This window comes from Pagrus pagrus (assembly GCF_965226575.1).
Source record: "Pagrus pagrus genome assembly, chromosome: 8".
Classification (NCBI taxonomy): Eukaryota; Metazoa; Chordata; class Actinopteri; order Spariformes; family Sparidae; genus Pagrus; species Pagrus pagrus.
In genome coordinates this window covers 33958058-33980147 of record NC_140192.1, presented here as the reverse complement: position 1 = coordinate 33980147, position 22090 = coordinate 33958058, and the positions used below count along the sequence as shown (strand labels likewise).

Here is a 22090-nt window from a genome sequence, read left to right as displayed (position 1 = left end):
CTGTCACTGAAAACACACAAAGCGAGATGAGAAACAAAGAGGGCTCAAACCGAATAAACATCGGGTCATCATTTGAACGGTGGCGAAAGGTCCGTGAAGATATGGACCCGGTGCTGATACAGCGGCGTTTCTGTTGAGCAGGTAACCTTCGTCTCTGTTGTGGATGTTGTGACACAGCTAAGTTTCATGCCGATTCTGCTGATGACTGTGAAAGCTGCCGTTAGTTTGTTTCTGTGTTATTAGACGGTGTCTGTCTCTGCAGTGTTGTCAACACTTGTTTACTTGTTCGACGGAGACGTTAGCCTCTATGCTAGCATTGTAAGCTAACAACAAGCTAACATTGCTGACATGTTTACACCAAATCAGCCTATTTATTTGCTCGTGGCAGCTAAATGAAGCAGCAAGTAAGATGAATGAAGGGATGGATGAAATCCCAACGCGGAGAGGAGAGGTTTCGGATTTATTTCCGGATTTTATCTTATTTGTCCGGATTTATTTCTCCATAACAACCCCTCGCCCGGTCACTACTCAACTGATTTGCTAACCCTCCTCCCGGTCTTGTCCGTTTGTTTTCAACGAAGCCTTTGCTAAATCAATATGATGGATTATCATATAGGCGTTGCGATGTGTGTATTTGTGTGTCTTATCTGTCATAAACAAGAGATTACGGTTTACGGACACGTTTGTGTCGCGGTCTGTGTGAGTCTCGGAGCAGCTGTGTGTGTCCTAGCTGCTGTCTGGTGCTACTCAGACAGCACCAGGGACACACACAGCTGCTCTGAAACTCACACAGGTTTGTTTTTCAGCCACAATGTGGAAGCGATCGTTGTGATGAAAGCTGGCGGCAGCATCTGTTAGTCTCTTGGCCCTCATAACTTTTAGAAGTGGCTAACTTAGCTGTTGTAACTGATTACGTAGCTGTAAGGTAACGTAGCTGTAGCATGCTAATGACGTTACGCTAGCTTGGCTGTGGAGCTTAGCTGTGGACATTGTAATGACTTACAAGATTTACGTGAGTTTCAACGTGCATTGTAATAACTTTATCTGTGAATCCGACATCGTTACTCCGCATTCAAAGCTGGGCTGTATTTGGTTTCTGCCGGCTTGTTGCTCTTGGTGCTTGTTGCGGGACGTATAAAGTTCGTTGAAGAGAAGAAGAAGAAAAAAAAAAAACCTTGTTGCGGGACGTATAAAGTTCGTTGAAGAGAGAAAAAAAAAAGCTTGTAGCCGGAGGGGGTGTGTCGCGGGACTCCGAGGGGAGAGCGATACTAGAGTCCTAAAGAGAGAGAGTGGCGACAACGGAAGTTCAAAACGCTGGCCGATCACGTGGTCCATGTAGCCTCCAAAAGTTCCCGGAAGTGCTTGGCGGGCAATTGAAAATAATACGAAAACCACGACGATCGGTAAATAATGGTCAATAAAAGCTTTTCATTGCAACATTTATATGCTAGTGTTAATTGCTTTGAACTCCATTAAGTTTACCAACTTAACTTTAATGTAAAGTCGTTGAAAAATCGTAATATTTTCTGTTTGTTTTCACTTTCAGACTAACTTTTTGAGTGAGGAGAAGGTGACTAACACAGATTTGCCCATTGACTGCACAGTAATTCTGGACTCGCAACAGCATTATGATGATAACTGTCTTCTAATAGGAAATCCACAGCAAATAAGTTACACTTTGATTTGAATTCACTGCAAATAAAACGGAGTTCTATCACCATTTGTTAACTATTCTACCTTATGCCAAACTTATTCTACTCAGTGATGCACAATAAATCAGTCTTGTTTTTCCCAAAGCACTTTGTACCACAATCAATTCCTAAGAAACGGTATCTAAAGAAGTCAAACAGATCAGCATTTCAAGCCGTTTGTGTCCTTTTCACCATGTAGTCCTTGACAGTCTTCACCATGGTGTACTGTGCTGCATGGGGATGCTCCAATCGCTCTGAGAAAGGTGTGAGCATGTATGGCTTCCCCAAAGACCGAGACAGGAGAAAGGCATGGATGGTTAAAGTTGGAAGGAGCCATTTAACCACCTACAAAGATGCTACCAACAAAAAAATATGTGAGGTAATCATATTCAAACAATGCATTTGCACTTTTAGCATGCTTTCAAAAACCACACCACTGAGTAGTTTAACATGTTTTTAGAATCAGAATCAGAATCAGAATCAGAAAGGACTTTATTGCCAGGTACGATTTCACACATACGAGGAATTTGTTGTGGTGATGCTGGTGCATGCAGTCAAATGACTGTTAAACATTAAAATATGACAATATAAACTATTAAAAAGTAGAAAATATAACAATATAAATTATTACGAAGTAGAAAATATAACAATATAGTATATACACAGACGGGTGACAAGAGCAGTCCAGCTGACAGTTAGCGATTGCTAAAAACAATGTGCAATGGAATGTGCAGAATAAGAAGAAGTCCAGACTGAGCGTTAATGTGACGCATAGAGTTATGGTACTGTCAGTGTGACAGTAGAGTCAGAGGCGGAGGTGGAGTGTGAAGAGTGTCAGGGGGGGTTCCGAGCCTTGTTGATAAGACTGACAGCAGACGGGAAAAAACTGTTTTTATGGCGTGAGGTTTTGGTCCTGATGGACCGCAGCCTCCTGCCAGAGGGGAGTGTCTCAAAGAGTTTGTGACCGGGGTGGGAGGGATCAGCAACAATCTTCCCTGCACGCCTCAGGGTCCTGGAGATGTACAGGTCCTGGAGAGACGGGAGGTTGCAGCCAATCACCTTCTCTGCAGACCGAATGACACGCTGCAGCCTGCCCTTGTCCTTGGCGGTGGCAGCAGCGTACCAGATGGTGATGGAGGAGGTGAGGATGGACTCAATGATGGCTGTGTAGAAGTGCACCATCATTGTCTTTGGCAGGCTGAATTTCTGCAGCTGCCGCAGGAAGTACATCCTCTGCTGTGCTTTCTTGATGAGGGAGCTGATGTTCGGCTCCCACTTGAGGTCCTGGGAGATGATAGTTCCCAGGAAGCGGAAAGACTCCACGGTGTCCACAGTGGAGCCACAGAGGGTGATGGGGGCAGGTGAGGCTGGGTTCTTCCTGTAGTCCACAACCATCTCCACTGTCTTTAGAGCATTGAGCTCTAGGCTGTTCTGTTTGCACCAGGTCACCAGGTGGTCAACCTCCCACCTGTAGGCGGACTCGTCACCATCAGAGATGAGTCCGATGAGGGTGGTGTCGTCCGCAAACTTCAGGAGCTTGACGGACTGGTGACTGGAGGTGCAGCAGTTAGTGTACAGGGAGAAGAGCAGAGGAGAGAGAACACAGCCCTGGGGGGATCCGGTACTGATGGTCTGTGGGTCGGAGATGTGTTTACCCAGCTTCACGCACTGTTTCCTGTCAGACAGGAAGTCTGTAATCCACCTGCAGGTGGAGTCAGGCACGCTCAGCTGGGAGAGCTTCTTCTGTAGCAGAGTTGGGATGATGGTGTTGAAAGCAGAGCTGAAATCCACAAACAGGATCCTGGCGTAGGTTCCTGTGGAGTCCAGGTGCTGGAGGATGAAGTGGAGGGCCAGGTTGACAGCATCGTCTACAGACCTGTTGGCTCTGTAGGCAAACTGCAGGGGGTCCAGGAGAGGATCGGTGATGTCCTTGAGGTGTGAGAGCACAAGGCGCTCGAAGGACTTCATGACTACAGAGGTCAGGGCGACGGGTCTGAAATCATTTAGTCCTGTGGACCTTGGCTTCTTAGGAACAGGGATGATGGTTGAGGTCTTGAAGCAGGCTGGCACGTGACAGGTCTCCAGTGAGGTGTTAAAAATGTCTGTGAACACTGGAGACAGCTGATCAGCACAGTGCTTCAAGGAGGACTTTTAATTAAAAACAGAACACGGAACAGGAATACAATGCAAAAACCAAGGGAAGTTAAGTTGCAAATTGAAGGGGTGAGAAAAAGGGGAAAAGAAAAAGAAAATGACAGGAAAAAAACAACACTTAAAAGGCCATCTTGGAAACAAGAACCAAACCATGAAGGTGAACATCGGGCAACCCAAGAACAGCTGAAGGTGCTTCGGGACAGTGCTGGACAAGGGCAGAAAGTGATACACAGATTCACATTTTCTAATCATCAACAGCTTTTGCTGCTCATGGTTAAGTATAATCAGCCACTGATGTGTGACACATTTTGTCAAGGTGCCTCAGGAACTGGATGTTTTATGTGTGCAAAGATTTTAAACGTATCTACTAAATGTAATGTGCCATGTGATAGTGTGTATTCAACCACTATGGGATATATGCTAGACATTTTCATAGTGCTAGATACAAGTGAGTTGTTGAGTGTGAGAACTAAGGTCAAGTCACTCTGCAGGCACATTTTGAGGAAGACCAGTTTGTCAAGACCAGCAAGGGCAAGACTAGGCTGAGAGAAGATGCCATACCCACCATCTTTGTGCATCGGGCAGTAGTCAGAAAGCGGAGGGCCCCTACTCCACGATGCCCCCCTTCACCTGCAAAAACAGGGTCCTTAGCTGCAGATCACAGCTACTGTATTACAAGTGACACAGGTATAATGTATATCAAATCTTGATAAATATACCAATATTTCTTATTTAAAGCAAAGCTCTCGCTTAAATGCAACCTAGGCTTTTTTGTGAATATATACGAGTCAAGCCTTCATGTAATAAAAGCACAACTACGACAAAAGAGGCACTTTTAAGATTTACTGTATTTTCGTTTTCAGCTCAAAGTCATTTTCAATGGGAGTGCTACAGGAACGCTAGCATTGCTATTTTTAAAACAAAACACACCACACTTTTGTCGTAAATATGCTTTTGCATGAAGGTTTGACTCATATACATTCACAAAAAAAGCCTAGGTTGCATTTTAGCGAGAGTTTCCCTTTAAGCAACACAATATTATTTTAATATTTAAAAATAAACAGTGACATGTCTTCTACTTAAACCAGTTTCCAATGCTGAGGAAAGACAGGATGAGCAGAGTGAGAGAAGGGAAAGTGAGACAGAAGAAAGGGAGGGCATGGCAGATGAGAGACAGGGAGAGCTCACATCAGTCAGTCAGCAGAGCAGGAAGCCACCGCCGACAGAATCACAGCTCCTAAAACAATTGAAACGACAAGAAAATCAAATTTAAAAAAACAGGGCAGCACTGAGAAAATTAAAGAAGGAAAACGCAGTTCTGAAGAGGACAATGAAAATTAGGGACAAAAACATCAAGAAAATTTTGACTAAAGATCAAATTGGAGCATTAGGCAGACTCACTACAAGAGGGATGAAATGGAGCAATGATACCGTCAAGAAGGCGTTAAAGCTCCGGTTTGCTGCTGGTTCCTCTGGCTACAAGGCCTTGCAGGACTTTAAGGACAACAAGTCATTAATCAACTACGTATTCATTACAGTTACTAATATACATACTTGTCAACCATGACATCAGGAGCACTTTTGCAATCTAAGACAATCCATTTCAGTTGCTCTGCCATACATTATTCATTTATCAAACTTATATATTTGAATGACTGCTTGAAAAACATCACATTATGTCTTTTCAGTCTCACCACTGTCTGCTCAGCACTCCTGGCCTGCAGCGTGCAGAATTAAGTTATGAAGAGGCATCACTGCTTCTTGACCACACAGCACCAAGTGCAGGTAACTGATATACACGTGTAGTGGTATGAGGCATCACTGCGCCCTTAGCTTTGCTGCACCATCGCCCCTCTGGCTTATTAGCCAATAGTGGCTCATACAGAGGGGATAAAAGTAGGCCGTGTCCTCCCTCCTGACCTCTCGCTTCCTGCCTCTTCGGCCCGCCCACTTCCGGGTCGTTGGACTCGCCGATAGCAGCTGAGCACAGGTAGGCGCACGTTGCTATGCTGTTTTGTGTACATTAGTCTGCGTTTTATGTAAATTACAACGGTGATCCTTTTAATAGATCTGGCGTCTCCACCGCAGTTGTGGCGATTATCTGCGGTTGTTCGCCGCTGTCAACTAGAGCATTGGTGAGTTAAAATGTGTTTCTGTCATTCATGCTGTAGCCAGGTGCTAAGCTCCCTTTTCGCTCCTCTCCCTCTAACAGTCGGCTGGTTGTGGGCTGCATGGTGGCTGTCTTCCCCTGCTGGGCATGTTTTCTTCGCCTCTCTCCCTCCTTGGATGGGACGCCAATACACCCGGACAGATAACCGGAGTTATGGCTGCTAACGCTAATTAAGCTAAGTAAGCGCAGCTGCGCAATCACTGCTACTGGGCCACTGCTACGCTACTGCTGCTGCTTCGCCACTGAACTGTCACTGTACTGTTGCTGCTGCCGCTTTGCTGCCAGTGTTTTGCTGCCGCTGCTTTGCTGTCGCTGCTCCGACGGCTTGGTTTGGTCGGCCGCCTTCGATCAGCCTGCTTCCTGCTACTGGCTCCACATACTGCTGCTACCTGTGGTGCTGCTATGTGTGTGTGTGTGTGTGTGTTTTAGTGTTTTAAAGGCAGTCTGCTGAGGTTTGGTGATTATTTGTTTATCTTCTGTTTAATGGTTGAATTCCCATTGGTAATTTCTTAGTAGTTTGGGTGGTTTTCTTTGGGGTAATTAATTTATTTAATTAAGTTTATCTTTGGGAGTTTCTTGTATTTTCGTTTGGGGAGGGAATTTCCCAAGAAATGTTTGAACTCCCCTGTTATTTGTGTTAAGATTGATTTAATTATTATAAGTTGATCTCTGGCCAGAGACTCTTGATTTCTGTTGTGTGATTGATTTACAATTAATTCAATTCAACACTTCATTTATCTATTTATCATTTATATTTTGTTGGCACATGTTATGCAATAGTTTGGTTTTTCATAATTGTGGGCCCTCCTAATTGTGTTTTTCCTCTTCCCCTAGTGCTGAAGGCCGGTGTTGGTGGTGGTGGTTCCCCTGGGTGGTGGTGATCCCTTGTGTGCTGTGTGCTGTGATCCCTGTTCAAGATTTTCTTTGTTGCACGTCACATTTTTGCTGTATGAGTGGGGTGCTCTCCTTTTTCTTTTGGATGTCACTCCCCTGATAAACCCCTCTTCCAGCCGGTAAGCCTCAGCCTGTACCCCCCTTTAAGTTGGGCTCTTTTCTTTCTTTTCTTTTCTTTTACAGTGCCAAACCATGTCTATTTAATAAATAATAAAATTTTGTATCAAATAATTGAACCACGTCTCCTGCTCTCCCTGAATGAACCAATCTGTGTCCTTTTATAATAGAGTAGTTGACCTTTAGTACGGGTCCTTGGGCCCTAACCCAAGGTGGCGTTGTCGGTATTAAGTACATTACGTAGTAAGCACCCTCGTGTTGCCACACACGGAAAATATTACGTATTTTAGTGTGCGAGATAGATATATAGATAAATCGACATACATATATGAAGAAGAGACTGCTATGGTGATCATTTGCTGTGCATGCAGGCCCCCCCACACCCCTGGCAAATATAAAGTGGGGGCTACTTTTCCAAAATGTGCACGCACTGGTCAAAATCAACCAGAACTGTATAAACTGGTAAACAGTGGCTACTTGTAGTTTATTCTTACCTTTAACTCCAAATGCTTCATTTCTCCGCTTCTCCTTTGCCTTTCCCTCTGCTTGACTGCTCTGAACTAATTAATCAATTAGGGACAGCTGCAGCCAATCCGGACGCACGATTAAGTGGCGAGGGGGAGGAATGCTGCGTGCACATTGAATGATCAAGTCAGGAGTCTCTTTCACAATATAATACAGTCTCTCCACAATATTCACTAGGAGAATTAGTAACATGATACATATGCATGGAAAATATAACCATGCTGGTATAAACCCAGTTTGTGTCTGTCCAGAATCCCAATAGTAGTATTTACGTGATTTGGTCGATTGCCCAGCTTTATAGTAAATACTGTACTCCAATACACACACGGTAATTATATTAAACTAACAGAATTGTGTGTGTGTGTGTGTGTGTGTACACACACAACACACAGTGACAATGCTGTTTAGTCAGTGCAATGCGGTGGTCAAGACATTAAGAGCTCGCTGTCCTAGCTAATGTCCTCATATCTTAAGCTTCATCGTTATCCAGAGTGCTAGCTTAAACTTTTACGTGTTAATATTCTCTAAATCTTCTTATCTAGACGGGGACAATCCGCCAACATAGTTAACATAATTAACTACTCGTGTCGATTTAATTCTAATGCAATACTAATGTAAAAATGTCATTCTTTAAACATTTTACCTTGATCAAGTGTTGCTCCGACCGTGTGCTCCATAAGAATTACATTGGGCGGAAGTTAGCGAAAGCTAACTTCCGGGAACTTTTGCGGGGCTCCATGCTCCGCCATTGCTGTGAAAAAACTGAACCATTGCAGTAAACGGAGGTGGCGCCACTCTCTCTCTTTAGGACTCTAAGCGATACAAGCTCGGAGGGGAGGGGTTAAGGAGCACAGAGGGGAGGGGTGTGTGTGTGGGGGGGATGCTTTTTTCAAACCTTTCTCAGATCGTAGACCAGAGCTTTAACGAGCAGGTTCATATCTCTCGAACAGAAGATAAGCCAAAACACTGAAGAGATTATGGCTATCAAAGAAAACGTCGAAGGTATTGAACACATGGTGAAGACAAACGATGACAAGATGCAAGTGATGAGTCGCCGGATCAGCGAACAGGATGGAAAAATTGAAGAAGCAGAGCGTTACAGCCGACGCTGGAATCTGAAACTTTTCAACCTACCGGAATCCGCCAATGAGTCCACGGAAGATCTAAGAAAACAAATCTTTCAGATTTTTGGACAAATGGCTCCAGATGAAAAAAACAAGCTCGGCTTTCTCGTCAACACAATTCACCGAGTTGGACGCCCCAGAGATGACAGGAGCCCTCGTCCTGTGATAATCCAATTCACCATGCGCACCTTCAGGCAGAAAATATGGAAAACTTCAATGACCGCCGCCGTGATGAAGGAGAAAAAGCTTCGACTTGTGGAGGATCTGACATATGGTGAAAGACAATGCCGAAACAAACTTTGGCCACTGGTTGAGAAAGCCCGCAAAGACGGAAGAAAGACTGCATGGCGTGGTCCAGATGTGATCATCGAAGGAAAGAGAATCACCGCTGACTCAATGAAAGAGTGAAAGATAACTTTTGAGACACCCATAGGTTTGTCCCTATCTCTCCAGCTTCAGAGCTGAATGTTTTCCTTTTTCCATTAAGGAAAAAAAAGGAAAGATTGTTTATAAACCACTTGTTAGACAAATATGTTACTCAATGCATTCCAGTTATAGTTACAGTACTTAAATTGATTACTGGTGCCTAAACTTAAAAAAAAAAAAAAAAAAAAAAAACTCGAGGCATTTGCACAAGCAAGCCTATTCTTTAAGGCTTTCATTATCTTATTTCTTTGTGTTCTCCAGACATTGTGCTCTTATATTTTTAGTTTTTTCATTGAAAATGAATGATTTTAAGTTTAACTCGTTGAAAATGGTCTCACTTAATGTTAGGGGATTAAGAAACAATATAAAAAGAAAAGCAGTTGTTCCTCTTTCTTCGGAAAACAAATGCCAATATTATCCTCTTACAAGAAACACACTCTTGTGACTCAGACAATAAGTTTTGGAAAAGTCAATGGGGAGATCATGCTTACTTTTGTCATGCTACACGTAATTCTGCAGGTGTGTGGGGTTATGCAAACTGGACAATGCTTTTTTCATAATTTGTAATGTATATGGCCACAATGGAACCACACAAGCCCGATCTATGTTTACAGAAATCTTGTCCAAAATAAGGGAATTACAAAATAAAAATAAAGAGGCATTCCTGATTATAGGAGGAGACTTTAATGATGCTCCAAATGATATGATAGACAGGATTCCAGGGAGAGTTTCTCAAAATTCACTTTTCAAAGCCACACAATTTATGAGTCAAGAATTATCAGTAATAGATGCATGGCGTTTTTTAGGCCAGATTGTAAAGAGTTTACCTGGTCTAATACAAGAGGAACATTACAATCCAGGATTGATTTATGGTTAACCTCCGCTTCATGTTTACAATATATTTCAGAAATTATTCACTCATACGCTCCTTTATCTGACCATAATCTTATCTCAATACATTTAACTGGTTCTAAAGAAAGTAACAAGAAACTAAGGGGATATTGGAAGCTAAATAATAACCTGCTTAAAAATAAAACTTTTCAAGACTCAGTTAAATTAATAGCTTTAGATATTTTTCCTAAAAATGATATGAACAATATCCAGAAATGGGAATACTTTAAATTTAAAGTTAGAGAAACAGCCATCCTCTGCAGTAAAAATATCAAAAAAGCTAAAGACAAAAAAGAAAAGGAAATTATGGACGAATTAAAAACTTTTCTAAATAATGACAATCTTTCAGAAGAGGAACACATTAGATTATTGCAACTCCAAAATGAAATCGATAATTTATATACTGAAGCTGCTAAAGGCGCATTTATTCGTTCTAGGGCAAAATGGTTAGAACATGGTGAAAGAAACTCGAGTTACTTTTTCGCTCTTGAAAAACGTAATCGAAAAAGATCTAACATTTCGGCACTGAGAATAAACAATAATCTAAATACTAATCCCAAAGAAATAGCAGAACATATTTGTACTTTTTATGAAAAACTGCATAAATCTAAATATGAACCTGAACACTGTGAAAAATTCTTAGACAGTATTAAGAATTCTATCCCAATGATCTCAGAAGAATTTAAACAACATTGTGAAAATCCAATCTTGAATCTGGAACTCATTGAAGCTTTGAAACACATGAAAACTGGGAAATCTCCGGGAATCGACGGTTTATCTGCTGAATTTTATAAAAATTTTTGGGATATTATTGAAACTCCACTTCTGAATATGTATAAAGATTGTATTACAAACAATGAAATGACATCAACTATGAAACAAGGTTTAATAAGCCTAATTCCAAAACCAAACAAAGACCCTTTATGTATAGATAATTGGAGACCTATCACACTTCTGAATGTGGATTATAAATTATTTGCATTTGTCTATTCCAGACGATTAAAATCTAATCTAGGAGATATAATAAATGAATGCCAAACTGGATTTATGTCTAAGCGTCACATCAGCAATAACATTAGATTAATCTTAGATTTACTCGACTACTCAGAACATGTGGAGTCACAAGCAGTTATTGTATTTCTTGATTTCTACAAAGCTTTCGACACGTTGGAGCACCCTTTTATTGTTAATACATTAAAACTAATGGGATTTGGAGAAAACTTTGTCTCAGTAGTTAAAATGTTATACAAAGACATCAACAGTAATTTAATGATCTATCCTAACACCTCCAAAAGATTTCCAATCAGCCGTTCTGTCCGTCAAGGATGCCCAATTTCTCCATTTTTATTTTTAATTGCAGTAGAACTACTCTCCCAAAAAATTTTAAATAATGACAGTATAAAAGGCTTAACCATATTTCAGAAGGAACTTAAAATTACGCAACTAGCTGATGATACAGCTCTACTTTTAAAGGACGAGCATCAAGTTGAGCCGGCATTACAATTAATTAATGACTTCTCTAAAGCTTCAGGTTTACAACTCAATATTAACAAATGCGAAATCTTGTGTCTTTATGATACAGAGTGTACAAACATATGTAACATCCAAGTTAAAAAAACAGTGAAATACTTAGGCATAGATATCACTAAAGATATGTCCTCTAGACAACAACTTAATTTCATCCCCAGACTCAAAAAAACACAAAATATCATGAATATGTGGCTTCAACGTGACCTATCTATTTTTGGTAGAATTCTTTTATCTAAAGCGGAAGGTATCTCAAGACTGGTTTATCCTGCTCTATCATTATTTGTCGAGGATTCATCATCCAAAGAAATTAATAAAATACTTAGCAATTTTACCTGGAAAAATAAGAAACACCATCTAAAGAATGAAATTCTCTCAGCATCCAGGAATCAAGGAGGCTTTGAATTATTAAATTTCAATGATTTAAATAACACTTTCAAAATAAAATGGATTAAGGAATGTCTCAAAAACCCAAACTCAATCTGGTTTTTTATTCCAAATAATATTTTTGAGAAATTAGGTGGTCTACATTTTTTACTCACCTGTAACTTCAATGTTACCAAATTACCTTTAAAATTATAAATTTTTTTACCAACAGGCACTCTTAGCATGGAAACTGTGCTACTCCCACAATTTTTCTCCTCACAAAGCCATAATATGGAATAATGAAGATATTACTGTCAGGAGAAAATCCTTATTTAAACAGAAGTGGATTAATAAGAACATTATCTTCGTATGTGACCTTTTTGACTGTCATGGTATAATGCTTAGTTATGAACGTTTTCTTAGTCTTAAATCCTTCCCCATTACAAGTAAAGAATATAATTATGTAACTAAAGCAATCCCTAATGGCCTTTCTCTTCTGATGAGAAGCCATTATCAGTATCAAGAAACACTAAGAATAAAACCCCTCCTAATGATAAATGGACTTGATATAATGGATTCAAAGTGCAACAACAAACATATACGTAATACGTTTTATGAAAAGAGGAAAATAACTCCACGAGGGAAAGCATTTTGGGATAACATCTTTATGGACACTGACTGGAAGAAGGCCTGGACATTGCCTTATAAGTATTGTATTTCCAATAAAATAAAAGAGGTTCACATCAAAATTTTACACACTATATACCCAACAAATTTATATTTCTCTAAACTTTTAAATATTGAAAACAAATGCAGCTTTTGCAATATGGTACCAGAAACCTTAACTCATTTATTCTACCACTGTGTCCAATCTATCAATTTCTGGACTCAACTTGAACAATATATAGTGTGTAAAATCAAGATAAACATCATAATTGACTGTAGAAGTGTGATAATGTATTTTGTCCATGGAGAAAATGACATCACCTTTATTACAAACCTATTCATTTTGTATGTCGTCGGTGATCGATTCTGCGCAGGCCTGGCTCATCTCGAACGAGCCTACAGATGCTGAGGTTTGTGACAGGAGACACAGTTCCGCCCCTCCAGCAGTGGGCAGTATGTGGATGCTAAACGTTAGTTTGAACCAGCCAAAAGAAAAGGAAGAAGAAGAGGCGGAGGAGAACAAGTCACACACAGGACAGATCGATGAACTTGTCAGGATCGTCAGCAGCCTGTTGACCATGTTGTCCTTCAGTAAAACAGCCTGTATCTACTCTAAGATGTGTCACCGTGCGAACACGCAGCTCTACATGAATGTGACCGCGCAGAGGATCAGGAAACTGTCCAATCAGGTAGCTCTGTCCAGAACAACTGACACGCTGCTAACGTTAGCTAACTGTAGCACGTAACGCTTGTTAGCTGTTACATCATATAACATATATCCTACTGATAATAACTCAGCTCTCATATTATCATTTGATATTCCAGGTGAGGAGATTGTCTGGCTTCATGGGGGTCCGTCCGTTCACTCAACATACGCTGAATCCCATTTGTCAACTTCCAAACAAAGTAAGTCCCGCTGCCAGACTCCATTTAAAAAAATGACATTTTAAGTATTTATTTTATTCCCTACCAACAACGGAGATAAAGTGACTGACATGTCGTGTTAACGATAAAACTGTACTCAGGAAAAATGGAAATGTCACTTATCAATTTCCATAATTGGGTGAGATTCTTCAAGTTAAAGGCTAAGTGAACATGAAATACATATGAAAGACAAAAACTAAAAAGGGCATTCAAAGTGGATTTAGACAACTTATAACATTCTGATGATGGCTAATAAAGTCCTTGTTTAATATGTGACCTCAGTATTTTCCTGTGTCAGTGGTTTGAGAGCAGAGGTGACGGTGACAGGTGGAAGAAGAGCATCCATCTGACGTCATCATGGCAGGAGGAAGCCACCCCTGTGCAGATGAGGTACACCACAGCTATCTGACTTTCTAAGCATTGTGAGCTTGTGTCAATTGTTTGAGCTAATTTTCAACTGTGTGTTGCTGTGTCAAAGTGAGGCAGAATATGAGAAGCTGGCTGACGAGACGCTGGATGCTCTGGCTGAGTATTTTGAAGACCTGACAGATGAAGCTTTCACTGGAGCAGACTACGATGTGGTCTTCTCTGTAAGTTTTTCTGTTTTATGCTTACTGTCACTTTGGAACATCTCTGATTACACTCAGATAACAGATTGATGGGCATCAGTTTCTCATGTCACTCACCTGAGAGGAAGACAACAGGTTTATTATTGCGGTTCTCATTTCTTACACCTTATTTATGGGATATAAATACTTATAAACATCTGTAAAAACAATAGTTGGAAAAAGGGAATCCTCACATCTGTAGACCTTAAATAATTGGAAATTCTATTAAATAAATGTTAATAAACAAATCTATTAATTGGCTCCAAAAATGATTTGACTTATTTTAAAGTAATTGATTAAATAACTAATTGTATCTAGTTTGTATCTTGTCTTTTATTCAAAATGTATATCTGCAGCACACCTTTTAGCTTGTTGGTATATCCAGTAGAGTTAATCCACAAAGCCTGGAGCACATGTGACAACACCAAGGTGTTAAAACTCAACTGTCTTCACAAACAACATTATTATATAGTTAATTAATCAGAGCATTCACAATCATTTCTCATCTAATCTCTCTCTTTCTCTCTCTCTGTTTTTTTCTCTCTCTCTCTCTCTGTCTTTCCTGTGTTTTGCCGCAGTGGTGTGGAGAAAAAAGGAAAATAATTTGGGCTGAAAGTTTTATTCACAACCACAAGATGTTCATATTCCATTTTTGGACACATCTACATGATCAGTAAATGAAATATAGAATTAACCTTGGTTTTCACTGAAAAAAGGCAAGGATAATATCATAATAAATGACTGCAACTTGCTTAGGAAAGGTCAACTTCCTGAGGTTCTGTCTGAAGAAAACAAAAAACAAACACAAAACTCATACCTCATTTAGACTTGTGGTTTGTGTTTTATTTTTTAATTCACCATTCTCTGACAAAGCAAATGTTGAAAAGAGCCAGCTTAAAACCCAATGTTCTCCTGAATCAAATGATTTATGGCATCTGATGCTGACTGCTAGAATAGGGTAGGAAAAACATAATAAATACTGGAGAGTCAGATGTTTCACCCTTTGAGTCTCCCTTTAAGTGCATGTTCATGCACACATGCTGTGGTCAGCATGCACTACATTAGCTACAGTTGATTCCAATAGTGACAGGTTTTCCTGGTTTTTGAAAAGTAGCTTGTTTGTAACAGTAACAGTAACACCAACAGCTTAATGTAAAAAAAAAAAAAAAAGGTTAAATTATGAGTATGCCACTCAGTGTGCTTGTTGATGTATTTGACCATGTTGATATATTAGATAAAGAGGGGTTCCTACTTGGGCTGTCTGTTTTTATTTAAAACATTCATCCAAAAGTAGGGTGAAAAGGTAATAATCACTATCAGGTCATTTGTTGTAGTTTACCTTGTGATCCAGCTGAGGGCGCTCCAAAACTTCACTGTCAGCTGGACCTTTGGCGCTGTTAACCATTGATCAGTAAACTATGGTAATGTTAATGTTATGTTGAAAACCATGGTTAGAAGAACCACCCTGAGAGGACAGCAACAACACCAACATATCTGAGAAGTGCTTGGTGGAAGTATTTTGGGCTCCTCATTATAGCAGCCATTTGCTGCATCCAAATGTCCAGACTTCAGTCCACAAGTTGAGGGCTGTCCAAACTGACTAGTTTCATCCAGTCCACAAGGGAAGGACACTCGGCAACATGTATTCATGTAAATAGTTGTTGCTGAATGGTAACAGTGATCAAATTTATAACAGGAAGGGATTTTTTACCAGAATGAAAACAATTCAAAAATTCACATCTCCACTAGTTCTCACTTTGTTTCAACTAAATGTTGGTTCTGTGTAGAATGAATGTAGTTCTGTCACATCTAGAAGTTATTTGGTCCTGAATAAAAAACTGAGTGCCACAGATCTTGTTAGATATAGCTTCAGAACTGAATCCACTTTTTGGATTATTTTGACTGTAGATTTACCCAAGAAGGATTATTTTAATTTCCTTGAAATGTATGTATGTGAAAGTATTGATATTCATTGCATACATATAAGATGTTTTTACCCCTTCATTGTTTATGATTTGTCGAAATAGACCCATTTTTTGTACTTTTCACTGGCTGTAACGTTACCTTCAGTGGTTTTATTTCATCACTGTGTTGACTTCAAGGTTTTATATCCGTCTGAGAACTACTGAGCTTGTTGGGCTACTGGGCCTTTCATTGGGCTCTGGAAATGTGCATGTTACAACTTGAAATGGCTCGGTTTGTGGCATATAGGTGATGTCATCCTGTTCTGTGTGTCTGGACAAAATATTAATCTTAGTTCCTTAGCTCAATACACATAGATTATTTTAAAATTTCAAACTCTCTGAGATAATTTCTGACATAATCAAGTTGCATTGAAACAATACAGCAAGTCTGTGATAACCCACCAACCAATGCCTCTGCCTCTGACTCTGTCTCTGACTGATTCTGACTCTGTCTCTGACTGACTCTGACTCTGTCTCTGACTGATTCTGACTCTGTCTCTGTCTCTGACTGACTCTGTGTCTGACTGTGTCTGACTGTCTCTGACTGTGTCTCTGTCTCTGACTGTCTCTGTCTCTGGCCTAAACACACATGAAATCAAGAGTTGATGAAGAATGAAGTTATCTGAATCACAACTTTACATTCAATGTACTAATGGTAACTCTAATGTTACACTGTCAGAAAGCAATGCCTCCTTCCTTACCCACTGTCTAAGATGAATTATTACTTAGCAAGAAGGGACCAGTTTAAAGATACTGTGTAAACGCCCTCGAGTGGACAGAACGTATAACAACCACCTACTGAGAGGGCCATTGGGAATGCTTAAGCCTGTGTACTGTATACAGTGTTTAGGTCCATAGTAAATATTGATAGCAGGCTGAATTTGAGCATTAACAACTTGAAAATAATTCAAATACTATGGAATTAAATTTGAATGGGATAAAAGAGGTAGATTAAAGGAATAGTTCACTCTAAAACAAAATTCAGTCATTATCGATTCACCCTCATGCTGATGACAAGTCCGGTGTAGTTTCTTATTCCTCAGTGCAGTCCAAGTGCAGCTGGAGACCCGCGGGGGTTCCCTCCGGCAACGATAATCCATATAACGAGCGTCAATTGTGCCCGAGAGGAAAAGGTCCATAAAACTACACAAAAACTTTGTAATATTCCTCCATACTGCTCGTCCGCTGCAATCCAAGTGTCCTGAAGTGGCGACATCCAGAGTTTACTCGAAACAACGTCATTTAGTACATTTTTCAAGCCTAAACAGTCACTATGCTATATCTGCCTGGAGGCACGCTTCGCGTTCACGCGAGTCTCCCTCACAGCCGATTGCACTACAGAAGCCGCGCCGGACAAGATGAACGAGACTTGCGATAGATACACACCGGTATCTACTTCCTGCTGTGAGCGACCGCGCGACACACACACACACAAGAGGGATCTGCCTGCACTAGTGATTTGCAACTTTGACACTCATAGCAGGATACCGGTGTGTATCTATCGCGAGTCTCGTTCATCTTGTCCGGCGCGGCTTCCGTAGTGCAATTGGCTGTGAGGGAGACTCGCTTGAATTTTGTTTTAGAGTGAACTATTCCTTTAACAGCACTACTGTAGACATGGTTCAATATCTCGATTCATTAAATTCTGAGTGGAAATGAATCCTTCAGAGGTTTCACTAATGGACAAATCATTACTGTGATGTGTTCCTTGTGTTTGAGTGTGTCATCTCCAGTTCAGATTGACATATCACAGGTAGGGTTGGGAACTGCAACTTGGTTCCAAGTTAGAACCGAGTACTGCATACCAAGTACTGGCTAACTGCTGAAAAAAAAAAAAAAAATTGGCTCTGCTTATCAATTTCTAAACATGAGATAAAAATTAATTAGTGCATTTTGAGTGTGGGTTTCCTTTTGTAATGTTGCCTGTCTACCACCAGTGTAACATAAAGTACAGTTATTGCATATCGGTCAAGGGCTGAGCTCAGCCTGGCTTTATTGATGCTCTACATTTCACAGCCAGGGTTGATGATGGCTGCTGTGGCTGTGAAAGCTGTCTCTCTGATTGGCTGCCTGATAAATATTATTAGAGAAATGGTCATGCTACACACAATCACATGTCTTGTTATGTTTTATGCAGTCATGGAGTGAATGCATGGACAACAAAGTGCATTTTATTTCCTGTTTCCCTCCTTTATCATCACAGCACTTCCTGTCTGCGTTCCATGTGATCGACTCAACCCTGTTCGACTTCCTGTTTCATCCCCCTTTGTCTTTTCTGTAACATCTTCTTCCTCCCTGTCAGTGGTCCATGAGAGGATAATTAATAAAGCTCTGTGTGTGTGTGTGTGTGTGTGTGTGTGTGTGTGTGTGTGTGTGTGTGTGTGTGTGTGTGTGTGTGTGTGTGTGTGTGTGTGTGTGCGTGCGTGCGTGCGTGCGTAAATCATTTTGGTTGGACAGTGTTCCAATCTTGGCTACTGACCCCCTTTTTCATCTGGCTGCAGTGACATATGGGGCCGTAAACAACACACACACACACACACACACACACACACACACACACACAGCAGTAGTGTACACTGCAAAGGGTGTACACAAAATCTTTGTGGAATAATCAAGAAGATATTATTCACTCTTCACTGGGGGCTTTTTTGGGGGATTGTTGCAGCCTAAAATTATTTCACGGCAGCTTTTCTTAAAAATTGCAGTGGATGTTGCATTGTTTCAAGGATTTTTTGATTTTGTTTTTTTGCATTAAATTGTGGGAAAAGGTGACAATTTCAAATATAGTTTAGTTTTTTTTACCTGTATAATCACACTCATACACAACCACACACACTTGCTGTCCAATTTATGATTTCATCATACATTCAACTTGATATTTTGAATATTGCTTGCATGACATGTTTAAACATTTTATTTTTATTTTTAACACACACACACACTTGAGGGAAACTGATAATTGCAAAAAATTTAGACAAAGTGATACAGTGATTAGACAAAATTGCTGGTCGTGCAGAGTTCACAGAGATTGGTTGAATTTGCGTTGTGATCCCCACATTGTAACTTCCTGTACGGACTGTTTTTGGATGATTGTATTGAAAGCAAAGCTGAAATCCACAAAGGTTCCCTTCATGCACTCGGCGAGTCGAGTTGTTGACTGCATCATCCACAGACCTGTTTGCCAGGCAGGCAAGCAGGGCTCCTGTGATCTATTAAAGAACTATTTGGAGATGGGGGCCAGCAGGTGAGCACAGGCTTTCAGACATGCCGTCTGAGCTTGGTGCTGCTGTCCTGATCTTCTGTCTGTGGAAGAGCTGATACTGTCTGCTGGTGGCAGGATCAGTGGGGAGGGGTGAGGCAGTGGCAGGGGGTAAAGTTTCTTTGGTGATCTATTTGAATCACTTTAAATAACTTTTTTTAATTTAAGTTTATGCTTCAGATGGTTTATTACATTTGTGTCACAGGAAATGTCTTCATGTGTGCGTCTGTGTCTTTGGTTCATGTACAGAGTGGTGTGCTGACAGTGAAGGTCGGCGGGGACCACGGCACTTACGTCATCAACAAACAGACTCCAAACAAACAGATCTGGCTGTCTTCTCCTACCAGGTGAGATTAGAGAGATGCCCACATTTTATTCACACGCACCACATCACCTGAGAGTGTTTGTCAGGCACCTGCCTCAGTGGTCTGTTTGCCCGTTTTGCCTCTACAAAAGTCACATCTGTCCGCAGCTCTGTCTTTTTTCCTCTGCACTGCAGCAGCCCTCTTCTGCTGTCATTATGACACAGCTGTTCACGCTGCCGCAGAGTGCTGCAGAGCAGAGGTGTTTTAAGCTTACATTGATGGGTTTGTGGGAAACAATAATCAGAGTAAGAGAAGTGCATTGAAAAAAGCTTCTGAGATAAATAAATACAAAAATTGTTTTTCTCTTTTTTCCTGAGAAATCTGAAATAACTTTTTAGCCAATTTCTCTTTTTGCAGTGGACCAAAGCGCTACAGCTGGACAGGTGGATGCTGGGTATACACTCATGATGGTATGAGCCTCCATCAGCTGCTTTGTAAAGAGTTTTCAACTATCTTTAATAAAAACATGGACCTCTTTGACCTACCCTATTCCGGAGTCCCCACACCTACTAATGACCTGCCTGTTATGTGACTCATGAAATAACTATAGAGCGTATGAGAGCCAAAGACATACTGTATGTACAACTCCACTTAAACTTAATAACTTGCTTCACCTTTAGGAGAGCAGTTGTATATGTCAGTGATCTGTATGTGTGAGCTGGTCTGTTGTTATATATTATGTTCTGCAGTAATATATTGTACATTTGTATTTAAAGTGTGTGTAAAGCAGCAAAAAAATTGCGTTATGCGTTTGTCACACCATAGTAACATGTATCATTGACCACTGAGCCAAATTTGAAAGATTAAAAAAAATTGCTAAGTATATAAAATTAGGTCTCAAAATCATGGAAAAACAAGTACTTCTCTCTGCTGTGAAACGCTGGGGGCGTGTCAGTTAGAGGCGCTGGAACCACGCCCACGTGCGGGAGGGGAGCCCTCTGTGTACTGCACAAGGACGTAGCCTAGCAACAATGGAAGCTAGTGCTAGCAGCGTCATCGGGAGGACCCAGCCCTACCTGTTTGAGTCCGACACTGATAGTGCTCGGCCTCGTTCCTCACAGTCTCCATCAGAATGGTAATTTATTTCCCAGTAATTTAAACCCCAGTCTACATATAATTCCTTGTCATAGCTATATTGGTGCACATAAAATATTACCTGTGGATTATCATTGTGCTGTCAGATGGACTCCGCTCAGGGAATCAGGCCAAATCATGTCATGATTAAATGCAATAACATTTGCTAACATTACATGGGCATGACAGGATGCACATGTAAAATCACTTTCAGGATTTGCACCTTCAGCAAAATGCATTTAATTAAACGAATACAATATTTATAACATAAGCACACACTTATACTGGCGGGCACGTAATGCCGGTGGCGAAGATGAGAGCACCTGCTGTCGGCGGGACAGCGAGGATCGGTGGCGGGCACATAATGCCGGTGGCCGTGATGGTGGCAGCCGCTGTCGGCGGGACGGCGAGGATCGGTGGCGGGCACATACTGCCGGTGGCCGTGATGGTGGCAGCCGCTGTCGGTGGGACGGAGAGGATCGGTGGCGGGCACATACTGCCGGTGGCAACAATGGAACATCGATCCACGGTTTCCTTAGGTTGTCTCGGTAGGAAACTTAAATAAACTAACTGAACCGTTACCCTGGCCTGCACACTGTGGCATCCAGGAAAGATGCATGAGCTACGTGGAGGAGACATGGCTGGTTAGCTAGCTGCAAACTATCGTAAGCGATGCTATCCGAGACTCGAGAGCTAGCGGAAAACCACCGAAGCTAATGCGCTGAACGTATTTATACTGCTTCTGCAGCAGGGCGGGGTTTATGCTAATCATAGCCACGTTACGTAACGCGGCTATGATTTCTGACCCGCCCATTAAATCCTGAACACAGAAATTTTGAAACACAGTTTGGCAGCCTAGCTCCACAATTAAATTATAAATGGTTGAATGGCTTTTTACATGTTTTAAGGAAATACATTTATGACCTATTTAATGTGTTTAGAAGAAAATGGCTGAATTTGCTTTACACAGACTTTAATGGTGATGACATTTTCTCATTTAATATAAATAAAAAAATGTAAAAAAAAAAAAAGATGTTGATGTGAAATTCAGCCACATTCAGTCTCCTGTTTTCATTGCAGTCAGCATTTTCACATGCTAGCAGCTGTAGCTATTAGCTACCAATAGCTAACCTTACCCCAACAACACTGGCATTTCTGACATCAAATATTTTTTTGTTTACAGCATTTTTAACCTTTTGAGATTTTGGCCATTGGACAATTATTATATATAATTAAATTAATTTTTGTTTATGTAATTTTGTAAGGTACTATGTATAATATTAATCATGTACCATCATTTGGCAGGTCACAGTTGAAATTACAGTTGTAATTGTTCTAATACAGA

At 40.7% G+C, this 22090-nt stretch overlaps 1 protein-coding gene and 1 long non-coding RNA gene across 4 annotated transcripts; both read left to right on the top strand.

The window, feature by feature from the left end:
* Nucleotides 1–5420: 5420 nt before the first annotated feature.
* fxn (frataxin) lies at nt 5421–21801 on the top strand. 3 transcript variants are annotated; one of them, XM_084360512.1, is made up of 7 exons: nt 5429–5630; nt 12926–13240; nt 13377–13457; nt 13774–13865; nt 13954–14065; nt 19556–19653; nt 20010–20160. In XM_084360512.1, exons 1-7 carry the CDS (start codon nt 5586–5588, stop codon nt 20077–20079), a joined length of 813 nt encoding a protein of 270 aa, XP_084216638.1. In that variant the 5' UTR covers nt 5429–5585; the 3' UTR covers nt 20080–20160. The 3 variants fall into 3 exon arrangements, with proteins under 3 accessions (XP_084216639.1, XP_084216638.1, XP_084216637.1); XM_084360511.1 differs by having other exon boundaries at nt 5435–5630; nt 20029–21801; XM_084360513.1 differs by lacking the exons at nt 19556–19653; nt 20010–20160 and adding an exon at nt 14662–16587 and having other exon boundaries at nt 5421–5630.
* LOC311261673 lies at nt 5849–7145 on the top strand. The gene is made up of 3 exons (XR_014623164.1): nt 5849–5980; nt 6058–6194; nt 6850–7145. It is a non-coding gene; the product is annotated as an uncharacterized lncRNA (long non-coding RNA).
* Nucleotides 21802–22090: the final 289 nt, after the last annotated feature.